The sequence below is a fragment of the Halyomorpha halys genome, unplaced genomic scaffold (genome assembly GCF_000696795.3).
Source record: "Halyomorpha halys isolate HHAL.00 unplaced genomic scaffold, Hhal_1.1 Scaffold91.1, whole genome shotgun sequence".
NCBI lineage: Eukaryota > Metazoa > Arthropoda > Insecta > Hemiptera > Pentatomidae > Halyomorpha > Halyomorpha halys.
This window is the reverse complement of record NW_027110755.1, coordinates 211,579-238,388: the sequence shown is the minus strand read 5'-3', so window position 1 is coordinate 238,388 and position 26,810 is coordinate 211,579. Positions and strand designations below refer to the sequence as shown.

Here is a 26,810-nt window from a genome sequence, read left to right as displayed (position 1 = left end):
TTACATTTCTTCTTCAGATCTGGTTTGACCAATACGGATTGGAATATTAAATGACTGGCAACAGAATTGGTCAGCAACAGAACATAATAATCTTTAAGTCATACAACCAACAGTGGGTTGCTGGGCTTCATCCTGCAGACAATGTAAAAGAGAAGTAGTAACGCGCCTGAGAATTGGACACTACAGGTTGACCCATGACCATCTCATATCAATAAAAGATCCACCTCAGTGTCAACTCTGTAAAGGGATTGTGCCTGTGTTTTACATCTTTGAGGAGTGTCCTCGGTACAGGTGGATCAAGGAAAATCGCAGTGTTCCTCAACAATTCTTGGGCGTCAGTGAGGAAAACATTAACAATACCATTAAATTCATAAGATCTATCGGATTCTTTACTTAGATGTTAATCTGATTTATAAATTATGAAACATAATATCACTATTATTATTTATATTTATTATTAATTATTATTTTATATCACTATCATTAAATAATTACCAAAATTGGTATCATAAATTGTCCTGTTGTGGGAAACGATTTAATATCTAGTTAAATAATTAATAATTAAACAAATAATCTTTTTTTATTTTGTTACAAGAGCAATGGTCCAGTAGAACACAGAAAAACAGTCAGTAGTTTTTTGCCCTCAAATCCAAGCAACATAAACAAGATTTTATTATTTTACACCAAACAGGTTTTATTATTTTACATCAAAATGTTTCTAGTGAACTCGGTGGGAACAGCGTAAGCCTTTGACCAGAGGATTTTGTCCCCCTCTTTTTCCTGCTCCCCCTAACGGCGGTCCTGAGGTCTCCAGGATTAATTATTACGGCAAATGTTGTCAATGTTGGAGTAATTTATTATACATACAATTTCAGTATCCTTTTTTTTTTTTAGATAAAACTATACAAATCCATTTAGTGATACTTTTAAATAGTTAATGTTACTATTGTAGCAGAAGAGCGTTATTTACCACTCGATATCGAATATCGATACTCCGTATGAAATATCGTAACGGAAAGAGTAACGATATTTTGGAAAAGTTGCTAGAAATAGAAGGAATGCTGTTTTTGTCATTATTTGTTTTCACCCACGATCACAGGCGTAGTTATGGTGTGGAGTAATGTAGCGTTGTAGTGGGGTGTCTTGAGTGCGTGACTTTTCTCCACTTCCAATACATCCCGTCCTTGAATAATGTAGTAATGGTTCTCGAATTATTGAGCTTGAAATCAATCTGAAATAATTAGTGGCAGCAGTACCTCTTCAGAACATAGGAGATAATGTGAATCACATGGAGGCAAGGGGAAAATCCTGTGGAACTAGAAATGAGTGTGTGCGCGGGTTTGAGTCGCGTCAAGATATGGATATGGATAATGTGAAAGGGTTGAAACCCGGGCAAGATGATACTACTGGGCTGTGAGTTAGGTGAGGTTCATCCGATAGTTATTGAGGGACAAGATTATATTCGGAAGGTGATGAAGAACTTTTCTTCTTGAATTTTGGGGAGGCAGGAGAATGATGTCCATAAGATTTTCATCAGCGAAACGATTACCATGACCAACCGAAATTTGTATGGGTGACCAACTCATGAGAAGGCTGCAGACAAATTAAATATTTTTAGTTGAATGGTGGTAGAGTGAGTGAAACGTTGACAAGGTGACGTTCACCAGATTTTAGTTATCTATCCACCATTTGACCTAGACTGCGTTTGACTCGTGGGCTCTTGTTTCTCCATACCGACCCTTCACTCTTTATTTATTTATTATGTTTGGCTTTTCATAATTTGAATACGAGTACATTTTACTTATTTGATGTAGAATCATTTATTCGCTACTTCATAACTTAATATATAACTTCACTTCGTTCGATTTTCGTGCAAATGTATTATCCTTCTGATTCTCATCTTTTTGAACAACTCGAATAACTCTAGTTTTATAATTACTTTAGCTGGTTTTAGCATACATCTTTCCTCTATTCGTTATAATGAACCCATTCTTTTAAGCAGATCTCATATTTCCCCTATTCCACCCATTCTTCTCCCATGACTAATATCGTTTTAATCTGTCACGTTAAGGGATAGTCAATTCGAATTAAAGTTTTTCCTTCACAACGTTGACCTCCTAATTGCTTCGTGAGACCACCGCAAAGTAAAAGTCAACTTCCCAGCCATGACTCGAACCGTCGACTTTGCAGTTATGAAATTGCTCAACTCCCTCGACTATAAACTGCCTATTACAACGCCCTTCCACCTTCCCTTTCAAACACCCAAAAGTTATGAGGACTAATTCTCCCCATGTTTCTGTTAAATCCTGACTCTCCTTGCTTTTCTATCCTAGCCTATATCTCATTCCTACCTACCTTACTTTACTTTGGTAACTCAGGATATAAATGAACACGCAATATGGAAGTTTTCTGAAATATATTACCACCCATTTCTAAACAAAACCAAAAGCACAGAATATATAAATAACATATAAAATATAGGATAAAACAACATCAAATAGAAAGTAACAGTAAAACACAGCTTACAACCATCATTACATGCTTAAGTGATACATAACATTGAAGTTGCAGACAGAAGCAAACATGAACACTGGATGCGCTTAAACTACAAAGCATAACCACTCTAAAAACAGTTGGGCCGTAAAAAATTATAAAGCAGAAAAACTGATGATAAATAAGGTTATGGAATACATCTTATGATAAACCACTCCAGCATATCATTAAATATATACTTTTACAGGTAGGTTTACAGAGAAGACGATAAACGAGTACTTTCGGTTATAAGAAGCAATGTAACTCTTCTTAACAGTTCTATGTTTGATTTGTCAAATATTACTTAAGACATGATTTGAACGAAAATTATGTAGTCATGTGGACAAAAGAACTTTTTGAAAAGAGTGTTGGGGCATTTACAGGAGAAAACTGTCGAACATTGTTTTAAGTTAGTTACTTTATACCATAAAATGATTCGTAATTATTGCTACTTTATGGAAAGTAATCACTTAATTGAATCCCCATATTGTAACGAATTTCTCTACCTCTATCTCATTGTGATATATAGAAAGAAGAACGCTATTCCTTGGGTTAGGAATAGTAAAGTGAGCATTATTGCAAAATTTTACTTGGTTTCTTATAGCATTCGATTATCCCCTAAATGAGCATTTGTAATTTGCTTTCTTGAACTAGTTTTATTTTTGTAAAAAAAAACTCGTTGACCTTCAAGCGTAATTATTTTCAAAGCACGAAAATTGATGGTGAGCATGGTATGGAATGCATAGAAATTTCCGTATTTCGGTGGGATTCTTCATAGCGCGAAAAATGATTTGAGGTACTATCTTTTCCCAACTAAAATGACTCTTCATAGTTCGAGGCCTTGGACATCTAATAAATGTTTCTTGCTCCTCTCACCATTACTCACGTACATGGAAAATATGTTTGTTGCGGCGCTAAGGGTCAACAATCATGTTGGTACGAAAATATTACACCTACGAATTTCAGCAGTTAAAGCGAATCTGGACATATCAAGAATGCATCAGGTTGATTTGTTTGCTTTGTGGTAATGGCAGTCCGCCTCAAGATTGTCAACGCTAACAAGAGGTGCGTTTTTGGCTACATTTGACAAATTTATTGGCAAGAGAGGTTTATCATCCGACTTTTATTTTGACTGCGGAACTAATTGTTAGGGGCGCTCAGTAGTTTAAGGAACTATCTAATTACGTCATAGGAGATTTTTTGTTTCACATTGAAGAGCTCACAATCTTTGAACTCCTTTAACCCAAAGAGACCATTCATAAACAATTCTGAATAAACATCTGTTGGCAAACCTATCCTGGCTACTAACCTGTCAAATGCAGAAAAAACGAAACTCTTGATAGTGTTAATACAAGGCCAGTGGTGTGTTATGGTTCCGACCTGACAGTAATAAATGCGATTTTCAGCGAAGGTTTTAAAAGAAAAGCTGTAAGGCGTATCTAAGGCGGCTTTGTACATACAATATCACACAGATAAAAATGAAAAGTTGTAGCTCATGCATGTTTATGACATTTGCATGGAATATGTACACTTTTCTTTTTTTTAACCAGGTTACTATGCAAGAGAAAAAAGGAAATACTTACTATATTTACTTTGTTTTTTCTATCGTGAAATTTCTCCTCATCCCAACTCTGTTGATCACGAAACCTAGGTTTAGTGAAGTTGCCTTCTAGTGGGAAAAAAAATCCATAAGATATGCAAGTAAGTTTTACAAAACTAAACCTTAAAAAAATATGTAATTTACTGAACCATTAATTTTGGTTATCTAAAATAGTATTTTTTTTTTCCATTTGTTGTTTCTCCTATATTAGAATGTTAAGTATCTCAAAATTAGTTTTTAAAATGTGATAAAAAACATTCCTTCAAACCGCTATTAATTGCCAACTTATAATATATTTTCTTCAATATAATATTAGGAGTACCAAAAGATTCAATTGAAATTCCTAAAGTTCTGAAAATATCCCATCAATATGGGTTGATTTCAATGAGATCATGCCCTTCAGCAGTAACTGCTACCTTGACGTGGTCGAAAGGCTTGAAACCCCGCCCCCCTCACGAAAAAAAAACTTCAACTTCATATGAAGTAATCGTAAGGAGCTACTAAACATTAAAATTAGTATTGCTCAAAGTTATAGAGAACGAAGAATAAGTTCTAAAGGAACTATTGGGAGGAAAGTAACAAAAGAACTGGAAATTTAGACTAAGGTTAAACCTAAAATAGGCCTGTTTCGAAATCTGCAGGAAATCATACGTGAGATCTTAAGCATGGCTAAAGTTGTGGCAGTCCTCGACACAACCTTATCAAACTTTTTTGGTTTCAGTCCGATATTGAGGGGTCCGATACAACAATGGGGCAAAACGATCAAATAAACTACACTTATTTCATCAATAATTAGTGACCGTGCTATCAACCTTAAGAAATGTTCATCTCATTTTGGAGTCAAATACAGTTTATTTGAACCAATATAAAATAGACAGACGGTGGAAATTGGTGGAAAAGTGGGCCGAAAGATATTAATAGGATACTAAGCAAAGGAAACTGTTATTGTTCAGTAATGAATAAGTCAATTGAATTTCGTGCCATTGCTCCAGCGCCTTCGAAATTCCGCTTCAATCACTAAGTCCCCTCATTTATTACCATTGATCGCCTCAGACCACGTGGACTGAAGTACTGGAATAGCTCGCCACCGACACCTAGGACCTTAAAAGAAGAATTATCTTTTCATTACAGGGGCCCCCCCAATAAACCGCCGACTATAATTCGCCGCAATCGCCATTAGGATAAGCTAATAATTATTATTCATTGTATAAAATGCTGTTCAGGGCCCTATATGCATATTGAGGTTTATCTAATTTAGTTTTATTTTATATTTTCTTAACTTGTATTAATTTTTCTAACAGCGTTCACAAACAAGGAGGGATTTTGATTTATATAACTTTATTAATGTCCTTATTTTTTCTTAATATACTTTTTTTCTATCACTGTAATTGTTCTCTTCTCCCCTTCTCCCCTACACTATACAGTTACAAAGCAACTTAAATAAAATATATTTACAAAAATATTGAGATTTGTCTTAAAGAACACTACTAATTTAAATATATTAATTAAAGGAAATATCTCTTTTGATATTGAATAAATAAATAACAGTAATAAATAAAATATAACTATTAAATCAATAAGACGCGATTTTTTTGGTTAAGCACCGTCTTGATTTGTTAAAATACGTTTAAAGTGAAACTTATGGTGGCATCTTGGGTTCATTTTAATTTTTCAACTTTCACTTTACTTAATTTCCTCTTTTTCTCCACAGTGCGACGCTTGTGATAATGACAGCGGAAATTGACAAAGATTTATTATTTAAGTTTGAAATTGAGAATAGTCTATGGGATAAACTTTATGAAAGTAAAGTAGGAAATTTAAACTACAAAAAAAGCTATGCATTTAGGAAACCTCTTTATCGAGGTTAGGATGCCCTTTATTTAAATTAATGAGGAATAACCAAACAGGAGGGTGTAAATTATGGTTTTTCATTAAGTGCATATTAATTCACTATAAATTTTTTATTTTTCCTACATTTTATAAAAACATGATTCCTTTTCCAATTATTTCTTTTTTTTATTTATTCGATATAATTAGGCGTATTCAAGACTATATGGATGTTATTACCAAGGGTGAAAATGAATGGCTTGTGAACCTGCCATGTGTGTATTGCATTTACTGCCAAATATTGATCTAATTGCTCTTTCTAGATCAAGAGAAGATCCTCTTCTCAAAGAAGCTTTTTCAAGTTTGGCTTAGTTGAAGCTAGGGATGGGATATCGATATCGATATTATCGAAATATCGATATTTTGTCTCCGATATCCGATATTTTGATATCGATATCCAGTAACCTATAATATCGGAATATCGATATTTCCCTTCGATAATATCGGAATATCAGTTTCTAAAAAAAAAAAAAAAAGTCACACCTTAATAGTAGAGATGTATAAAAGAAATGTTGTCTAAAAATGTATAAGGTCATATATTCATATTCCAATATTATTTAATCCAAATATCAATATTTCCTAAAGAAAATGTTAATTATAGTATCTTGATATTTAATATTGACATTATGAATAAGTTCATGTTCCTTTCCATATTTTACACTGTTATCAATATCGATATTGAAGATTAGAAACTATATTTCGATATTTATTTTTATAGAAATATCGATATTCCATTTTTAATTATTCTATAAAATTTTCTAGTCTTTTAAAAAAAATATCGATATTTCGATAAAATAATATCGGAATATTGTTGCTTATATTTCATATCGATATTACAACAATACAAAATCTCGAAATAAATATGTAATTATGAAAATAAAAATCGATATTTCGATAAAATATTATCGGAATATTGTTGCTCACATTCCATATCAATATTCCACCTGTTTAAAATATCGAAAAAAATATGTAATTATGAAAATAAAATATCGATATTCCTATTTTAAAATCTCTATACAATTTACTAGTCATTTTCAACAAAATATCGATATTTCGATAATGTAATATCACAAAATTGTTGCTTATATTCCATATCGATATTAAAAGAATAGAAAATACCGAAATAAATATGTATTATCAACATAAAATATAAATATTCCATTTTTAATTATTCTATAAAATTTTATAGTCTTTTAAAATTTTTAATATCAATATGAAAGTATTTGCAATAATATTTCGATATTATTTTATCGAAATTTCGATATTTTGTTTAAAAATTCTAGAACATTGTATAGAATAATTAAAAATGCAATATCTATATTTTATTTTGATGTTTTGTATTATTGTAATATCTATATGGCATATAAGAACAATATTCCGATAATATTTTATTGAAATATAGATATTTTCTTGAAAATTACTAAAATATATAGAGATTTTAAAAGCAGGAATATCGATATTTTATTTTGATAAATACATATTTATTTCGATGTTTTGTGTTATTTAATATCGATATGGAATTTAAGCAACATTATTCTGATATTATTTGATCAAAATATCGATATTCTATTTTTAAATTTTCTTCAATAAAACTATTATATTTTAGTTAATATTTTTTATGTTTATGATATGGCTGTCGTGGTGTTGATTTTTTTCATAGTTATTAAGAGTTTCTTATGTATTTTGATAAGGTATGACATAAAATAAGTCTTCCAATATCATGCTATGGTATCATTTTATAATTATTATTACTTTAATCCGTTAAATTGTCGATATCGATATTTCGATATTTTAAAATATCGATATTTTGGGTCCGATATAATATCGATATCGATATTGCTATCCGATATCTATATCGATACCGATATCGATATTTTTCTTTCGATATCCCATCCCTAGTTGAAGCTAGAACCGTGAAAGGGAGCTAACATGCAATGTCACTTCCATAACAACTCAATCATTCACATATTCAAGTTTAAGTCGCTCTTCTTGACCCAATGTTCAATGTATGTCGCATCCTCAAGGATTCTATTATTAATTTTATTAGTACTCTGCATCCATTATTTTTATTTTTATTTTTTTTGTTGGACTTTGCTTGCAGCACAAAAAATACAAAGTTTAAAGTCCAACGACGAATGGCTCTTCTGCCCTTGAATTAAAGGAACAGGATTTAATGGAAAAGATAGATACTTTATGTATCTTCTAATTGGTATATTCTTGGCAAGAATAAACATGCATTGTATCATAGGATGTGTGATGAGTAATGTAATGAGATTACTCATCATACATTCTGTTTAATCTCATTCGTTATTACAAGTTGTGATATTAAATATAACGAAATGGAATCAATGAAAATTTTATAAAGAACTGAAAGTAATATAATACTAGAAAAGACAGATCAAGGCATCGAAGTTCAAAATTGATTCAAAACAGTACTGTAGAAAAAAGTCTGCCAAATATATTATAAGTCAGTATAACTTCCTTACTATTTTTAATTTTTTTTATTTCTTTGTCACCTTATTTTATTTTTTGCAAGTTTCCTTTTCTTTAAATTATCATTTTCCAGGATATTTCTATTGGCTATTTGAATGGGGGTTGCTGGTTGAGGCAGAGCTTATTTAAAGAGATTTCCAGGGGACGACATTAAAGGGGGTCTTCCGAGGGTCAAGGAAATATTTTGAAATTTATGATTCTTAAAACAAGAAATGATGTGATTTTAAGCCTCATTGTAATGGAATAGAAGGCCTTTAAATTCTCTCTTTCGAGAGTGAAAGCAATCAAATGGATGACTTCGATCAAGGATAATAGTTTGGAGAAACATTACGGCTCGAATTTTTTACTAATGCTATGACATGTACAGGACTGGATTTATCCAATTACCTTTCGATGGGTGACTAATTCCCATAAAGACAGCGTAGAATTTTTTTTTATCTTTGTCGTTATCTTTTTAACATAATAAAACTTTAGAAAAATATAACTACGCAAAATGCGATTAATTTTTGGCAGCAATCTTTTTTTTTCAAACTCTTGTGCGATATCAAAATTACAGAAAATATCATCTAGTAAAAAATTTAATGTTATTTATTGCTTTTAAAACATAAGAAAAAAAATGGAGGCTAAAAAACCTAATATCCTTAAAGCTATCTACTACAAAATATAAATTAATGAATAAATTTTAAAGTACTACAACTTTGCTAAACTTCATAGAGCTCTCTACGTACAGATATACTGTTTTAAAAACCAACTTTTTTTCTAAATTATGAGAATAATAGATTAGAGTGTTAATAGACACCTGTACATTTAATTAATTCCAAGAAGCAGTTTTTTTTAAAAACACATTTTCGTTTCTAAATATCAGAAAATCAACATTTTGTGAATTTATTTTGTCAAATACCTCATGGACTACCAAGCGTACAGATATCAATTAGCACTGTGTGTAAAAAGAGCGAAAATCCTAGGCTTCTCAGTTTTTCGTCCACTATTTTGTTATTTAGTCTTATTTGTTAAAACCAATGACATAGTTTTCTTTCAGAAATCCAGAGATCTCTTTTTGATTTTCAGAAATGTTTTTTTTTTTTTTTTTTATTTAAGATCGCCTTAATACATTTTATTAGTAAAAGGGTTCTATTGTGAAGACAAGTTTCAACAAAATCATCAGCCCCCTTTTGGTGGTACGATTTATAGAAAATCAAGTAATACGGTCGTTATGAATAGTGCACCCGATTTGGTCAATCAACAGCCATTGAAATAAATAAATAAAATATATATCGGTGAATCGATTAGAATTATAATCTTGGCACACAGGCTACTAAGCAATTTGTTTTTGGATTACAACAGCTTTAAATTGTATAGAGCCACTGAAAACTAAGCATTGAATATTTGATCCAATCTTCTTACCTATAAGAGATACGGAAGTAATCAGGTTTGTAATGATTTACTGAATAATATTATATCACATGTTAGCCTTATCATTAATCAACTATAATTAAGAATGATGAATATTTACCATGCCCTTTGATTTTCTTTTCCAGGTGCTTTGGATAACTATTGGGCTGGTCGAGACGGAGATCCATACTCTGTAATCCACTTTCTCTGTTGTCTCCTTGGTAATGGTAGTACTTGGGTGAGGGAGTTGGCGTAGGGCTTGGCGATGGACTTGGCGAGGGATCGGGTGTTAGTTGGTTTTTGACAATGGCCAAGAACAAGATAAGCAAGCAAGGCCAGAGGATGTCCGCAATGGTCGTTTTGTATCTGATCCTGTAGATGGAGAAGCTTTTGTATAGTAAAGCCTTCCATACTGTGAAAGCCATGTTACTATGGCCTCTCAGTAAAACCTAGAAGGAAATTAATAATTATTAAATAGGATAAGACTGAAAACACTTTTTAATAACATTACATCAATCACATATCTAATATATAAAAATCAAAAAATATTCGTACTCTGTGCACTGCCATACAGTTTATCCGATTGTGATGTTATTTCCTAAATGTTCAGGATTTTTCCGAGAAGATTATAGGCTGGCCAAAAAAAAATAAAAAAAATATTACTGATTCTATGAATTGATTTTTTATTCACTAAAAATTAAATAATCTATTACAGTAAAGTAGGTCACAATTTTTTTTTTTCAGAAAAAAACAAATATTTGTTTTTAGCGTCGAAACCTTCAAATACCATTTTTTAAGAAATTAAAAATTATTCACTCTCATTTATTTATTAGGATTTTCTTTTTATTCTGGTGACCGTTGTTTATATTATGATGACGGTGATAACTCCCCTGTATTTTATCCTATTGCCACGTTAATAGAACCGTGGGAAAGCTCAATCCTGCTCTTTCAATCTAAATACTGAAAATTTTATATCTCCGGTTCTAATTTTTTTTTTTTTTTTTTTTTTTGCTTTGTGTATGATTGGGAAGTCTTGAAGTGAATTCTATTTTTTTTTAAAGAAATCAAAGGCCAATTAATGCGTAATGTTCGTTCGAAAATTCATTTTAAAGGGTTTCTTGGTGTGCTAAAAATGAATATTTGTTACTTTGTTTCACTGCTAAAAGATCTTTTAAATACTCTTTGATAGGTTTTTCAACATGATGGATAAATAAATTATCTCAATGGATAAAAAAACAACTAAATCCAACCAGTATCAGAGATGGGCAAAAATCAGCTATAGTTGAAACTAATAGCTAATCTTGCCATGGTTACGACCCTTATTCATGAATGAACCATTGATTAAATAATTAGCGTATCCATGACAATTTTAGCTATTAGTTACAACTTTAGTATTAATGATTACTGCGAAGTTACCTTCTAATCACTTCATCTATATATTAATTGGTATCAAAATTTCAATAGTGTTAAATTAATGTATATACATCCTCAAATATAGCAATAGAAAAGCATTTCCGAGTCTATGAACCGATAAAATGTGTGTGGGGTATCAAGATATAAATGTTTAAGCCCGACATTTAATCTTACAAACAAAACCACCTAAATCTTTAAAACAAATCCATAGTTACCAAGCGTATAACTGGTTTAGGAGTAGGAGTAGGAATTTGATAGTTAAGAGAGAATAAAAGGACAAAGATATATACAGAATGTCATGTTTTTAAGCTTAGGTTAGGATTTAGTGAGGTATCGGCCGAAGAAATAATCCAACAATCAAGAAATAATCACTATAGATATTACAATGCGATTTGTGTTTAACCTAAAAACCTAAACCTAAGCGGGATAGAACCATGTTAAAACAAGTATTAAATGTAGCAGACCGATAATACCCTTAGAAAACTGCTAAACAAGTTGATAAAATACATTTCAGGTCACTTTTCCAAGTACTGAAAGGTTTATCTGTTAACGTCACCTAATCGATCGAAAAAAATGTCCTTGTGATACAATAATATTCTTTTTACAATTTTAAACTATATTAAATAATTTTTCTCATTCATATATTCTAAATTTATATTAACATTATGTTTTATACATAGATAATTGAGCATTACTTAGTTACAATTTATTTTTGTTACCTCGGACACAAGCATATTGAATTTTTGTTAACTGGTACGAACTTACTTTGTAATCTAATACGGCATTTGATTGCTGGAAAATTACACAAATAGGACCAGAATAGAATATATAACATTAAATCAAATTAATTTATAAAAATTTGAATTTTACATAACTTTTGAGTGTTCGTGGCAGTATAAAAAATTGTATTACCTCTAATTTTAAATTGACAATATAATTAAGTAATATTACCTCACCAAAAATTTACTAACAGTAAGCTGCAAAAGTCGGGATCTAATTGTCTTAATCGATGCGACACTAAACAACTGTAAATCACCTACTACAAAACCTTCAAGTTTGTCAATCACTGATAAAGCTTATCAGGAAGGGTGGGGTGGAGGATATGTGATTACGTTTCTATAGAAAATAAATATACAAAGCATCTTCATATGAGAAGTCAATTTTTTTTTGTTTTATTTTAAATTTAACTTCATCATTTTCACTAGTTAAAAACTAATCCTTGCAAACAGTGAATTTGATACCCTAAAACTAGGAATCCATTTCTTATTCACCTCTATGGCCCAGAACAACAGATACGATTTTAAGCAAATACTTCTGTGAACCTCTTTGGTGGTCGAACAAGTAATCATTAGCAACCGACTTAAAGTATCGACTTCACCACTCGTATCTATCTAAAAAAAAGTCGCAATAACAACTAGTACAAGAGCCCAAGAGGAGAAAAACGGTAGTTATCTCACCCCAATTTTTGATTACTTTAATGAAAACTATGTATAATTAATAGTCAAAATTGATGAGTCTGCTAGTATAGGCTAGTTATTATTTTTATTAGCATAATAAAAATGGCGGCTGTTTCAACGCGATAAAAAAAAATAATTTTTCATTCGGAGCTCTATATAAGAGAACATCATTTAAAGAAGAGTAAATTTTCTAAAATATAAGCCCTAATAGAGTTGTTTACGTTAAATAGTTTTCGAGATATAGCTTTTTAAAAAGCAACATTTCATAAAAATGTTCTATGGGACGTACAAAAAGATCAGTAGTTAGTGAATTTATTTTGAAAAATGTATATCTCAAAAACAATTTGACATACAGATGTCTATTAGCACTCAAATTAAAGCTAGTTCAGTGAGGTATAAAGTAGTTTATGATGTTGATCTTCGAGTAATAGTTTACATGAAATGTGCTAAAATAAATTGATTTATAGTTCTTCGGACAAATTTTCATTTGCCAAATTTATATTCATATGTGAAGATATCCATGTTTATTCTGTCAAATATCATAAAAACAACTACTCCTACAAAGATAAACATAATTAACTATTTTGTAGTAAATTTAACTAGCTTTAATTCGAGCGCTGGCAGACATCAGTACGTCCAAAGGTTTCTTAAATAAAGTTTTTCACAAATCAAATTTACTGTCCGAACAACAATAAATCAATTTATTTTAGCAAATATCATGAAAACTACTATTCCTACGAAGGTAAAGGTCATAATCTTCTGGATAGTTCATTAAACTAGCTTTAATTTGAGTGCTAATAAACATATGTACATCACATAGTTTCTGAGATATAGATTTCTCAAAATAAATTAACCAACTACTAATCTTTCAGTAGATTTTTAAGACATTTTGCTTTTTAAAAAGCTATATCTCGAGAACTATTCGACGTAAATAGCTCTTTTAGGGCTAATATTTCAGGAAATTTACTCTTCTTTAAATAATGTTCTCTTAGATTTTCTAGTCCTGTTGGTAGATTTTAAGATATAGAGCTCCGAATGAAAAATCAATGTTTTTTTAAGGTTTTGAAACAGCCGCCATTTTTTAATCCCCCTACCTATACTTGGCAGACTCATCAGTTTTGACCAGTAATTATACATAGTTTTTATTGAAGTAATCAAAAATTGGGGTGAGATGACTGCCTTTTTTTCTTCCCGGCTCTTGTACTAAACGTTTTCCGCGAGTTTAACGCCGTTTATGGATTTAGTAGTAATTTTAGTAAACCCGAAACTATGCTTGAGTGTAATCGGCCATTTTTTCATCACTTAATACAGGTTGCTTCATTATCCTTATTGTTAAGTTTGATATAATGTAAAAAAAAAATATTTTTCTTTCCTTCTTTAATAAAAAAATCAATTGTGTTTGATCAGGAATACTTTTCGGGAATATTATGTCCTCTTTTTGATCTTCTAATTTATCTTAGTTTTATTGTTACAGTAATATTTGCAACATTAAACTACAGAATGCACTTAATGTAGGACAGTCATTATTGATAATTTATGAAGTTTATTCTGTTAAGGAATAACAGAGTATAATAAAGAAGGTCACAAAGTGAAACAAAAATTACTTTATTTGTTTTATCCTTTATTCCACATTACTGCTCCAATTAGTTATGGATTAATGCTTGGAGTATGTTTATTAATAGACTAACGCTGATTGCTTCCATCAAAGGCTTCATTGCTAATAGCTTCCTGTCAATTTATAATATCGTCCCTCTTAGCTCAAAGTAATTTTAAACTGCTAAGTGACAACCAGTGCTTTGCAACCAGTTTACATTAATTTCATTTCAGAGTTCTATGTAAACTTTTAATTAAGATTATTTTAAGGATCCTTAATCAAGAGATAATCAGAGCGTGCGCGAAAAGCTAGGCTGTGATTCTGTAAGTTTTAGAAGCCTGGCAAAATCTTATGGATGTTGGTGAAGAACATGCTTAAAAAAATAAATGAAACAGTAAGCAACATTAACTTATATAGATTGGATAAGTTGAACAATCGATTTTCTTTAATCTTTTTTAGATGACTCATCATGGGTTTAGATAGTACTTACAATATACCTTCCTTAGTATTTTTTTAGACAGCTTCTTTTTTTTCTTCATATACCTCCAACCAGAGATGGGCAAAAATTAGCTATAATTGAAACTAACAGCTAAAATTGCTATGGAAACAACCCTTATTCATGAATAAACCATCGGTATTTAACTATCGTATACATACAAATTTTAGTAAAAAATATAGGTAATTTTTAGCCGAACTCTGCCTCCAACCTGGCAATTTCTGGCGTACGGGGCGGTTATGATCACTGTATCCAGCTATTCCACGAAATTAGTCAACCCTCCCAGGCCGAATTCGATAGCTTTAGTAATTCCTTTATCTAATAATATAGATGTATAGAAACACAGTTTAAATGTTTATCTTTCAAAGAGTTATAAAACTACTTGCTTTTGCAAACCCATTCTACATGTTGAAGGTATTATTTGAATATCGTTAAATGCTTTGCTGTTTCACCTTCTTATAATTTATTAGGCTGTTTCAAGACATGGGAACGTCTTCTTCCTACCAGTTCTCCTCCCCATCCTCCTCTAGTTCATGATTTTTCGACAAGCACTCAAGTGCATAAGTTGTATACAGTAAAGTATATACCCTTATACAGATAAAGTATCTTACACTATTTTGCGATCATATTCTGTAGCTGGGAATTATTGGATCCTAGCGATCTTGATCACGTCGCTCTTAAGAAGAAATAATTTGAAGAATTTTTAAAAATTAAAAAGCAAACTAAGTATTATTTCATAAAAATCTTGATGCCGTTTTACGATTTCAGGGGCTTTTTAAATATTAAACTATCTCTCTATTAAACTAAAATATTAAACTAAGTCTCTCCTTCCCGTTTTAAGCTAATATTTCGAAAGTGATATAGTGCCCTCGCTCTCCGGGGGTTTAGCGAGGCGGGTCTGGCGGGGTAGGATGGCCTTTTTTTTAGCGCTACGATCTCCTCTTGTGATTATTATAATTATAAGTTGATTTTTTAAATATTATTTATTCATATATGTGGGATAACATTACAGGACACATTGTGCTCTGCTGAAGATCTGAGGGAGGCAACGAGATGGCTGACGGAACAAGTTTGTGCATGTTGGAATGTTGCAGCTCTCGACAGCCTGATGAAGCTGGTACCCCCGCTGATGACTTTGTTCTGTACCAGCAGCCTGCCACTGGACTGCGCCTCAGTCATACTCTCAGTCCCCGAGGCTCAGCGCCTGGTCCCATTGGTAGCACCATCTTTCCAACGCATCCTCATTATCGCTGAGAAGCACCACCTTGTAAACATTGTAAGGTCATGTGTTCCATCTCAGTCTTTGGATGATTCTTGAAATTACTTTTCTTTAATAATAACAACAGATGGTATGAATGTCAGTACACGTAGACAACACACAGCTGGATAACTTAAGTAACTTAAAGACATATAGACAAGCAACACCGAAAAAGTCTTTACCTTTCTTCCACTTTTCCATTCTATACTTGTTTTCTCACTCTTCCTCCGTTGGGCCTTTCTAAATTGCCAAATGATAGTACATCATCTGTTCCTATCTATTCATGATGAGCAAACGACATTTTGTATTCCAAACCAAATTTGTAATATATCCATTTAATATATTATTAATAATCAGATATTTTAAAGCAGTTTCATTTCTTAATTTTTTTTATGAACCATCTACTATATATTACATGTTTTATTGTACTAATTTTAATAGTAAATTAAGTTAGTTTTTAACAAATACCGTTTCATAAATAAGGTTTTATAGATTTTTTTTAGAATTTATCATAAAGTAAAAAAAAAAATTGAGTTTTTGGACTTATTTTTAATATTCTTGTGGGGAATTGGAGGTCACAAACTTTTGTGAAATACTTTGCTCTTTTTGGACTCCACAGACTCCAAATATGTAGTATATATTGTCACTCAAGAAGTTGCTCATGAGGATTTTTATCACCTCTACCAATGAATTATAACCAATGTGGTTATATGATAATGTGGGTATTTTTTTATCTCTCTAAAATATAATATTTGAATTAAGAGTTGAGAATTGTCAGATCTATTCGTTAATTACTGAATCGTAAATTTCTGCCCATTAACGTATGTTAATTTATATTGAACTAACTGATATAACTATAAATATAAATTAAATAGTAACTTAATTTTCAAAATATATTCTAAGATATATATATCTTAGAATATACAATATATAATGTATATTGTTTCTAAGATTCCTGGTGTTAATTTCTGTTTTATCTTTAGCAGATGATCGGTTTGGAGGGAAGGAGGGCTGTAGTCATAGCTTGTGGGACTAACATATCTTATTTCAAGACCGAGTTCGAACCTCAGTTGAACCAAGTTTCTATAATGGAGCTATCCAAGGTAAATCATATGCTATAATCATATATTATTTCCAGGTTAATTTATAATTGAACCATGAAGTGGTGAAGCGAACGAAGTCCAAAAACATTTATTTTCAGGAGACACTGAAAAATGACCTACAACTTACTATTTGAATAAATGGCCATCACTTTTCACTTAAAACAAGAGTAAAAAGTAATATTTCGACATCCTCGTCTCAAAATCTGAAACTACTAAGTGTACTTAATTAGACCTCCATAATATCATAATATCAATCCTCAATCCTCAATCCTCCATAATATCAATAAATCAAAGGGGAATTCGTATAAAAAAAAACAAAAAAAACGAGGAAACTATTGTTTAAAACACAAACTTATATAAAAATCTCGTTCAGTGAGTACAGTGAAATTGATTCTTCCTAGTTTCAAAACGGTAACTTCTTTATTATTTTTTTTTTTTTTTTTTTTTTTTTTTATTTGTTGATATTTACAACTGTATAAAAAAATACAACCAGTAAATTTGATCATAATGACATATGATATGATACAAGATGTAGAGAAACTACCCAGTAGTAGAACTCTAAAACAGTTTACAATATAAGGTCACGAGGCCATCTTCTTTTCAGGCGCCTTGGAGGATTGCCAGGAATGGAAGAGGAAGCAAGGTTAGAAACGAGTGGGTTTTCTTTATTATTTCCGATTGAAATAATTCTCCATATCATAATTTCATATATATCCTATATAGAAAAACAGTTTTCGTGTTTCCATGGTTCACATTCCAATAGTAATGATATTATAATCTTATTTTAACAACCATGAAAACACAAAAAAAATTCTGTCGCTCATACATAGTTATCAGGTCCATTTTGCTAACTTTACTACTGAGCAGTTTGATAAGATGTTTTCTTCTAAATAAATGTGTAGATAATATTTTTTTTAAATATTTAAGGCAAGTAATTCCCTCCACAACTGGCCTAGGACACAATTATATATCCCTCTTGGTAAAGGCGAAGACAGCCTGAGGTATTGGACAGTTAATGACGACTCTTTAGTTAATACATACAGGAGAGCAGTTTGAGTAGAATAAAAATACTCAGAATAAAATGCACTTACTTTTTTTTTTTTAAATATGCAACTCTGTTTACAATTGGTCCAGAAAATTGTCAGAAATATGTTTACAATTAATGTGGAATAAACCTAAGCAGGAAAAAATGGAGATAATATCCTTTTCCTCTGACAATGATTCATCTCTTCTTTTATATAATAGTTTATTGATAATAACTTGTCTAAAGAATTGGTATAAAAGTAATACAGAAAACCATAAGTAATTTAGATAAAAGTGAAAGTCTGATTTACATTTGTTGAATTATAATTTGACTAAATCTTAATTTTGCTGTAATGATTGAAATAGGAATTCCACACTCATTAGTTGCAGTAATATTAAAATAATTTTGTTGAACAATTGTTCTTATGTATTAGAAATTAATGTAAAATAAAAAGTTTTATAGGCTTAATAATAGGCAGCTCAAAATGCTGTTTAGAGAGTTGAAATTAAATATTAAGAAGTACAAGTAGTTTCTTGGGGTATTATAATAAAAATATAATTACCCCATAGAGGTAAAAGAGAATTCTTTATGTATGTTGGTTGAGTTTTGTTCTTCTAAAATAAAGAAAATAGAAACTAAATATCTGTCTAAAAATATTAACTCAATCAATGAATGAGTATATTCAAAACCTACTATAAATTTTCGATATTATCATTAAGCAATGTCATACGAATCATTACATGAAAGTGAATGGTTAGGTTAGCTTATATCATGTTACCAATTAAAATAAAATATTTATTGAATATACCTGTACGCTTGTACCTTTGTCAATATATATGTCCTGTGTCTCCTTATATCAGGTGAACAAAACACTTTCAATCAAAGAGTTATATGTGGAGTTAAATTAAAACATAGTGGGAATTTTCACTATTTACTTCATTCACTTTCCGCAGTCGTAGTACGTCACGGACCTTTTCAAATTCACTATTTTTGCGAATTTCAATATCTGGATATTTTGCAGTCTCCACAAAGCCCGTCCCCTCTCTCGCTTTACGACGTACTCTGTTTATATTCTAAAGTACATCTAATTTTCAGATACAGTTTTTCAGAAAATAATAATAAATAAAACTGTTTGGTTTTTGAGTTTAGAATCTGCCCGGGGACAAAATAGACTTAAGAAGAGAAGTGATCTTGACTACGTTCAACTGCAGTATATTCGCGGTACTAGGTCCAGTAACAGAGGATGGTCATCCGGAATGGTTCGATGGCCTGGAACTAAATGCAGTGGCAACCATCCTGGAGTGGCGAGGACTGTCTTGGAGGGTACTCCTGCCTTGGAGAGGTTATGGTGAAGTCTACCTCAACGGGACTATCGAAGGTGGAGGCATCAAGTCGTTCCTGGCTCAGGCTCTTGCGGACATTGCTCTATGTAGTATATGGTATCAGTATTAATTTCAATTTTATTACATTATGATATCAATAAGTATCAAAAAGTAAATCAACTATTACACTAGCAAAAATTGTGGATACAATTTTGAAGATTCATATAAAGTTTCGTTTTCGCTAAAATATATTGAAATATTGCGAACAAAAGAGATATTCTGTATTTTGTGGAGCGTTCAAAAGTTTTCTTTCGTTGCATGAGATTGCAGTGTATGAGAGCTAACGAAATATTCCTTCAGTCTGTCTAGAAAGAAAGTGTTTCATATGTGGAATCACTGTTTATCACTTTCTCGAAATCTCTTCATCCGTCCTCAGGATATTTTTATGAAGACTCGGTACACGAAGTATGTTACGATGAACATGATTCAGTCGATTCCTGACCCACACTCTTTTCTTATTATTAAATTAACGCTGCCCACAATGCAATAATGATACTTGCACCTCCTGATCATGCACTGTCCTTTCATCGCGAAAGTTTAATCGAGACTGAAATGTTGTGCAATGAGAGGTCCAAGCAAAGGTTATAGTACAAAAGCCAGGAAGAAAAAAATGCACCCAAATTGTTGATTACTTTAATGAAAACTGAGTATAATTACTAGTCAAAACTGATGAGTCAGCCAAGTATAGGTAGGGGAAATAAAAAATGGCGGCTGTTTCAAAACCTTAAAAAACATTAATTTTTCATTCAGAGCTCTATATCTTAAAAACTACCAACACTAGAAAATCTAAAAGAACATTATTTGAAAGAGAGTAAATTTGCTTAAATATTAGCCCAAAGATAGCTATTCTTCTCGAGATATAGCTTTTTAAAAAGCAAAATTTCTTAAAAATCTACTGAAAGATTAGTAGTTAGTTAATTTATTTTGAGAAATCTATATCTTAGGGACTATGTGACGTATAGATGTCTCGAGCACTCAAATTAAAGCTAGTTTAACGTACTATAAAGTAGTTTATGACCTTTACCATCATAGGAATAGTATTCCTCATGATATTTCCTAAAATAAATCGATTCGGACTATAAGTTTGAGTTTTGAAAAACTTTATTTCAGAAAACAAAGGATGTACAGATGTCTGTCAGCACTCAAATTAAAGCTGGTTAAATTTACTATAAAATAGTTAATAATGTTTATCTTTGTAGGGGTAGCAGTTTTTATGTTATTTGCCAAAATAAATTCTCACACTGTTAATTTCTAGTTGTTCGTACAAAATGTTTCATTTTTTAAAAATATAGCTCTAGATCCATTAGACGCACATATGTCTGCCTACACTCAAAATAAAGGAAATTTAACCTAATATAAAGTAATTTATGACACTTATCTTTGTAGGGGTAGTAGTTTTTATGATATTCACATATGAAAATATATTTGTTTTTCGATATAAATTCACTAACTACTTACTGATCGTTCATTATGTCCTGTACAACATTTTTATGCAACATAGCTTTTTAAAAAGCTATATCTCGAGAACTATTGAACGTAAATAGCTCTATTAGGACTTACTGTTAAGCAAATTTACTCTATTTTAAATGATGTTCTCTTAGATTTTTTATTGTTATTGGTAGTTTTAATGATATAGAGGTCCGAATGAAAAATTAATTATTTTTAACGTTTTGAAAAAACCGCTATTTTTTATTCCCCCTACGTATAATTGGCAAACTCATCAGTTTTGACTAGTAATTATACCTAGTTTTCATTACAGTAATCAAAAATTGGGATGAGATAACTGCCTTTTTTTCTCCTCTTGGGCTCGTGTACTGGCACCATTTTCAACTCGATCCGAGAATAAAAACACATCTTTTGAAATGGTTTGATGAAATAGTTATTTTCAAATAACTGTTTCTTCAGATATGTAACCATTTTAATTTGATTTTCCCATAAATGAAATATATAGCAATGGGATGTATTACGATAATGAAAAATTATGAATCCTAGTTTCCAAAGAAAAGGTTACCTCGGTTTAAAATAACCAATAGGTCAGCAACAAAGGATTTGTAGGCTCATTAAATGTCAGAAACCCGGAAATGGTTTTTATCTATTTATTTGCATGTAAAAAAGATTTTATTGAAGTTCAGATTAATTATCTATTTGAATATTGTGAAAGGTTGGTCCCAAACAATCTTGAACTTTTATTTACAATTTTCGCAAATAACTCTTAAACGGTACATTTCTACGAAAACGTAAGTCATTTATCAATTAAAGTGAGTATAATTCGAAGTAAATATAATCTCAAATGAGCTATATTTATTATAAGTTACTCAATTTTTAACGAAGATACAAAAAAACCGCAATTTTAATCAATTTTTTTTTAAAATCGTGTTTCGGTGTTTTAAATCTTATTTCTGCAATGAAAAATATATTATATGTTTTATATAAATAATCTATTTTGTGAATGCTATAATATCATATCCTGTACCAAAACTCTATGCGCACACTTGTATAACTTTTTTCAGTAAATGTTGTCTGATCATTCATTCCTCTTGGCGAACCAATTATTAATCTTGTTGAACCAAGAGATTTGAAATTAAAAATGCAAATTTTATTGTAAACATATAATTAAAATATAAAGAATTAACTTCAAGTAAAAAATCTTTGATGTTTAGATAATCGACATAAAAATTAAAAAAATAAATAAATAAAACTAAAAATAATAAAACTAGAAGAATAATAAAATTGAATTTGCCACCGTTCTATTTATAATTATCCAAGGCCTGCTAAGTCGTCACCATTGGTGTGTGGTATATCTTTGTCGTCATTCAAGTTTGAATCATCAACAGTTTTATCTGGTATACTGATATTAGACGCTCTTCTGCAATTATAATATATTGAAAAACAATTCATCCCCTGCTTCCGGCAACCACTAGCATTTTGGTACATATTCGAATATTTGAAGAAAGAATTATAAATCATACCCTGCAGAGGTTGTTCAACTATGGTTAGTAATAAGAGCAACCTATGGCTAGTAACCTTCCTGCAACATGTGTTAATTAAATGGCCATTCCACAATTTAATTTGTTAGAAAGCCATGGCAGTATTCAATCGAGCAGCTTCTTCAATGTACGTTAAATTCAGAGAAAAAAATTGAAGGAACGATCCGGCATCCAACATTTCCTTTTTTGCAAGGAGCACCAACTTCACCTGCGCCATTATCCAATTCTCCTGCTATTTATTATTGTATTATAATTATTAATGAACTTTAAAAAAATAATCAATCATCTGAATGAGAATGATTTTTTTTTATCTGTTATTCTTCTCCCTGAGACCGACGTTACCTTCTTATTACGTTAGCTTCTAATCATTATTCGTAATCCATTTATACAATATATAATGCTCGTTTCGTCATTCTCAGGTCCTGTTGCAAAGCTGAGGCTGAGAATTTACAAGTCTATGGTACCAGTTTATTTTAGTAAAAAAAAAAAAAATGGCTGCAATATTTTCAGCTCTATCTCAAGCATAGGTTTAAAACATTATTTGAATTTTACATTGAACGATAATGAATATTGACTGGTGACTATTACACTTTTTACCAAAGGTACACGGTTTTGGTCACTTCCTAGCCCGTTCACAAAAAGCCCTACAATATATCCACACAAAGGAAATTATCGGCCTAAAACACACTAGAAGGAAGCAGAGAACACCTGTTATCCTTTATTCTTTTCTTTAACCACTTCACTTGATTCCAGGATGTGAAGATGGTTTAATGCGAATGATAATTTAGTATTTTTATTAACACTTCCCAGTACTCAACAGAATCAATAACGTTAAGACTTAAATTTCGGATATTATATATTTTCGTAATATTTCAGGATCTCTTTACGTACGTGCTTATCTTTGTTTTTGTTTTTTTGTGAAGGTTCTCTTGAGTGTAAAGGTAAAAAACAATTAACTTGTTTATTCCCTTGCCTCAATGAAAATTTTCAAGGGCTGGAGAGTGTCAAGGATGGCTCTATGAAAAATATTTTTGTTGTATTTCAATATTCATTGTGACAAGTGGGATTTTCAATTGGTAATTTAGGACACTGATGTTTATGAAATCATTAATCCAATTTAATAACGGGATTAAATAATAAATTCCCTGCATATTATATTAAAAATTTATTATTAAAATTATTTTCAACTCCTGCTCAAAATAAATTGATATGCCCATAGCAGTTCATGTAAAGAGTCTATAATTGCCAGTTAGGTATTTTTCCTTGTTATATTTTTCTTGAAATTATGAGAATATTTTTCCCAATTAAGTCAGTTCACTGATGTGAAACAATAGTGCTTTACTAAGTCATTACTTCCTTTACATCCTGATTAAACACATGAATAGATATTATGTTCACTGTTGAGATTTATTATCATAATAGACGTGGTAATAATGAAATGGTGAGAATGCTTCAAGCATTTTTATTCGAGACAAATATCTCTGTTACATTTTCACACTGTTATATGTTGAGTGCCTCTTATGAGAAGCTCCTCCAGAAGTCTTCTTCTCTCCAATACTTCATTAGAATTTGTCGGACCGTTATTGCATAGGCTGACTATGGCAGCCTGTGAGTCACTAAGGATAACGGTACTTACTATATTCTCTGCTATATCAAAGCTGAAGTACAGAGCAGGACTCATTTATGTAAAAAAAAATTGTCCAGTTTAGCATTAGCAGCTAGATATCGTACATTCACATCATAGCCAGTACTATATTGACTTCACTTATTCATTAATTCATACAAAATCCGGAGTAACTAGAGTAAAGTATACACAAAGCGTAACTAATTTTGGTATAATCCAGGCATTAATATTTAAATTAGACAGCTATTAGGAAGTGAAAAGCTCGTAAACACCTCGCAACTTCATGAAGTTACCTAATGCAATTCCAGAATATTGTACAACTGTTACTTTTTATAAGAGGTGAGATACAGGCTTCCATTACTCTTTGTACTCCGACTACTGTATACATCTTATCTCCTACAGTGATCATCAAAGATACCCCACCAAAGACATAAATGCCGAGCGTGAAGTGATTTTATTATGAGATAAAACTTTAAACCATTTTTTTATACTTCCATATTAATAAATAAAGGCTTTCATAAATCTATAAGTGCAATAAGATAGACAGCATACCGAGGGAAGAAACGCACGGAACCCCCTTGCAATTTGCAAACTAGAGAACTGGAGCCAGGATCGTAATAATCGACGGAGGTTTTGGTATAAGGCTCAGGCAACCTGGTGGATGATGCTTTTTATACCTAACTGAGTTTTAATAAAAACTAAATTTTAATGCAGAACTTACTCTCTTTTCACGATACATTTCAGTAGTTGTAAATATAAGAAACTAAAGGTATCTTTATTGTTTTTAGGATCACACCAAACTTGTTCAGCACAATGCGACCAACGGCTAGTGACAGGTTCCGCCTGTGCTCTAGGATTTTGGTACCACAACCACAGGCATCAGTAACCTACTGGCACTCCTTCTTCATGACCTTGCCCCTAACATTTTGGTGTATACACATCATCTCAGCTTTAGCAAGTGCTGCCATCATCCATTTTTGTGAAATCAATTTAAGTATGTTATGATGTCTCTCTCCTTTTTTACATCAACAACGCAATAGATGTTAAATCTTTTAATCGTTCCTCGCATATTTAACTTTCAGCCTCACCTTTTCATCAAAATAATATTTAAAAAACTCTATCAACATACAATAAAAGGATCTCGGTTACAAAAAACTTACCGGGCACCTGAAGTTGTACACCTGTATCTCAAGAGTTGAGAATACATTTTATTTTATTTTCTCTCTGATCCCATATTTTGGTAAGCTATAATAAGGCTCATTCCATTTAATTTTAGTGTCTTCTAATTACATTTTCAGTAGTTTCTGTTTTTTTTTTATTAATATAGATTGGGTGTTTATAATATGATTCTCCTGGATGATGGGGTTCATTCTTCATTTGAATATTTTAAAAAACTAAAATTAATAAGTCTATTCCTACGCTATTTTGCTAAAGTCATGGGGTCGACCTTTGTAGACTTTGGTTATATGTATCACTTACCGATAGTTATAATATATCGATCATATATGTATATTGTTCCTAAATCATTATTATTTTTTATCTTTAGTAACTGTAGTTCGTCATAAACTTTGATTTTCTTTTTCTCCTTCTATAAATATCTGAACTTATTGTAAATGCTTAAACGTCAATATTAAAAGATATATGAGTAGAGGTTCTCTTTAAGGAGTGCCTTCCTAATTATGCATATTTAATACAAAGGTTTCATGCCAAGAGTAATGTTCCTGGGGTCTAATAAGTGATGTGAAATGTTTGCTTTAGCTCGAAATGATTTCATTTTATTTTTTTTCTTTATAAAATGGGCCAAAAAAAGTCATGAGTCGATTTAATGTTACGTCCAGAAATGTCAGTTTATCTAAAATATTACTCAGCTAAAAGCTGACTTCAAACTTCTTTTTGTAGTTTTGAAAGGAAAAACAAACTCGTTTTACTACATTAACCTCAATTATCTTTGTTCATCAATAATCCTTTCTCATTCCACTCTGGCTTGTTTTAATGCCCTACAAACATTAAGGTAGCTAGCTACTTAGGATAGCTGTTTCATTAGGTAAAAGCAGTCTGTAGCCGAGGGAGTTGAGACGTCGCCTTAAAAACCTCATACAAGTGCAGCGGCGCCTATTTGAATCCGGCCTGGGGGTTGGTTTTTATTTAGGGACGGACCCACAGAATGAAAACTTGAATCTCTCTCTCACCTATCACTCTGCTTAGAATAGATTTATCACCTCTTGATAGTCACCGCTGTATTTCAGAAATAACCTAGAGGGAGGTAATAAAAACAAAATAATATGAGAGCTTTTTATTCGTACCTCGCACCAATAATGCAATAAGTATAAACAAAAAACCGAATTGGTGATCGTTCCTTACGGAACTCCGTAATTACGAGGTATTGTTTGAATAAGATAAATGTGCTTTAAATATACAATTGTTTTCTATTCTTATATTAGGCTATGTTATTTGTCTGTTGTTGTATCTTTATCTGGTTTTCCCGCCAATATTGTTATGTGTGGGGATAAGAAAGGTTCCAAGTATTGTTATATGCTGTGTCTATTAAGGTTCTATTGTTGTGTGTTC

The 26,810-nt window shown here is 31.3% G+C and overlaps 1 protein-coding gene across 3 annotated transcripts in view; it reads right to left on the bottom strand.

Annotated features, from left to right (window-relative positions):
- The window catches only part of LOC106677215 (phospholipid-transporting ATPase ABCA3), a 67,668-nt gene that overhangs the window by 37,115 nt on the left and 3,743 nt on the right, over positions 1 to 26,810 (bottom strand). The window contains exons 1-4 of one of the 3 annotated variants that reach the window (XM_014414998.3): positions 12,269 to 12,364; positions 10,460 to 10,537; positions 10,026 to 10,353; positions 4,116 to 4,201 (exon numbers count right to left, since the gene is read on the bottom strand). In XM_014414998.3, the coding sequence (XP_014270484.1) occupies positions 4,116 to 4,201; positions 10,026 to 10,353; positions 10,460 to 10,474 (429 nt within the window). In that variant the 5' untranslated portion in view covers positions 10,475 to 10,537; positions 12,269 to 12,364. Of the gene's footprint in view, positions 1 to 4,115; positions 4,202 to 10,025; positions 10,354 to 10,459; positions 10,538 to 12,268; positions 12,405 to 26,810 lie in introns of those variants that run through there. The other 2 variants (XM_014415000.3, XM_014415001.3) reach the window with 2 other exon arrangements.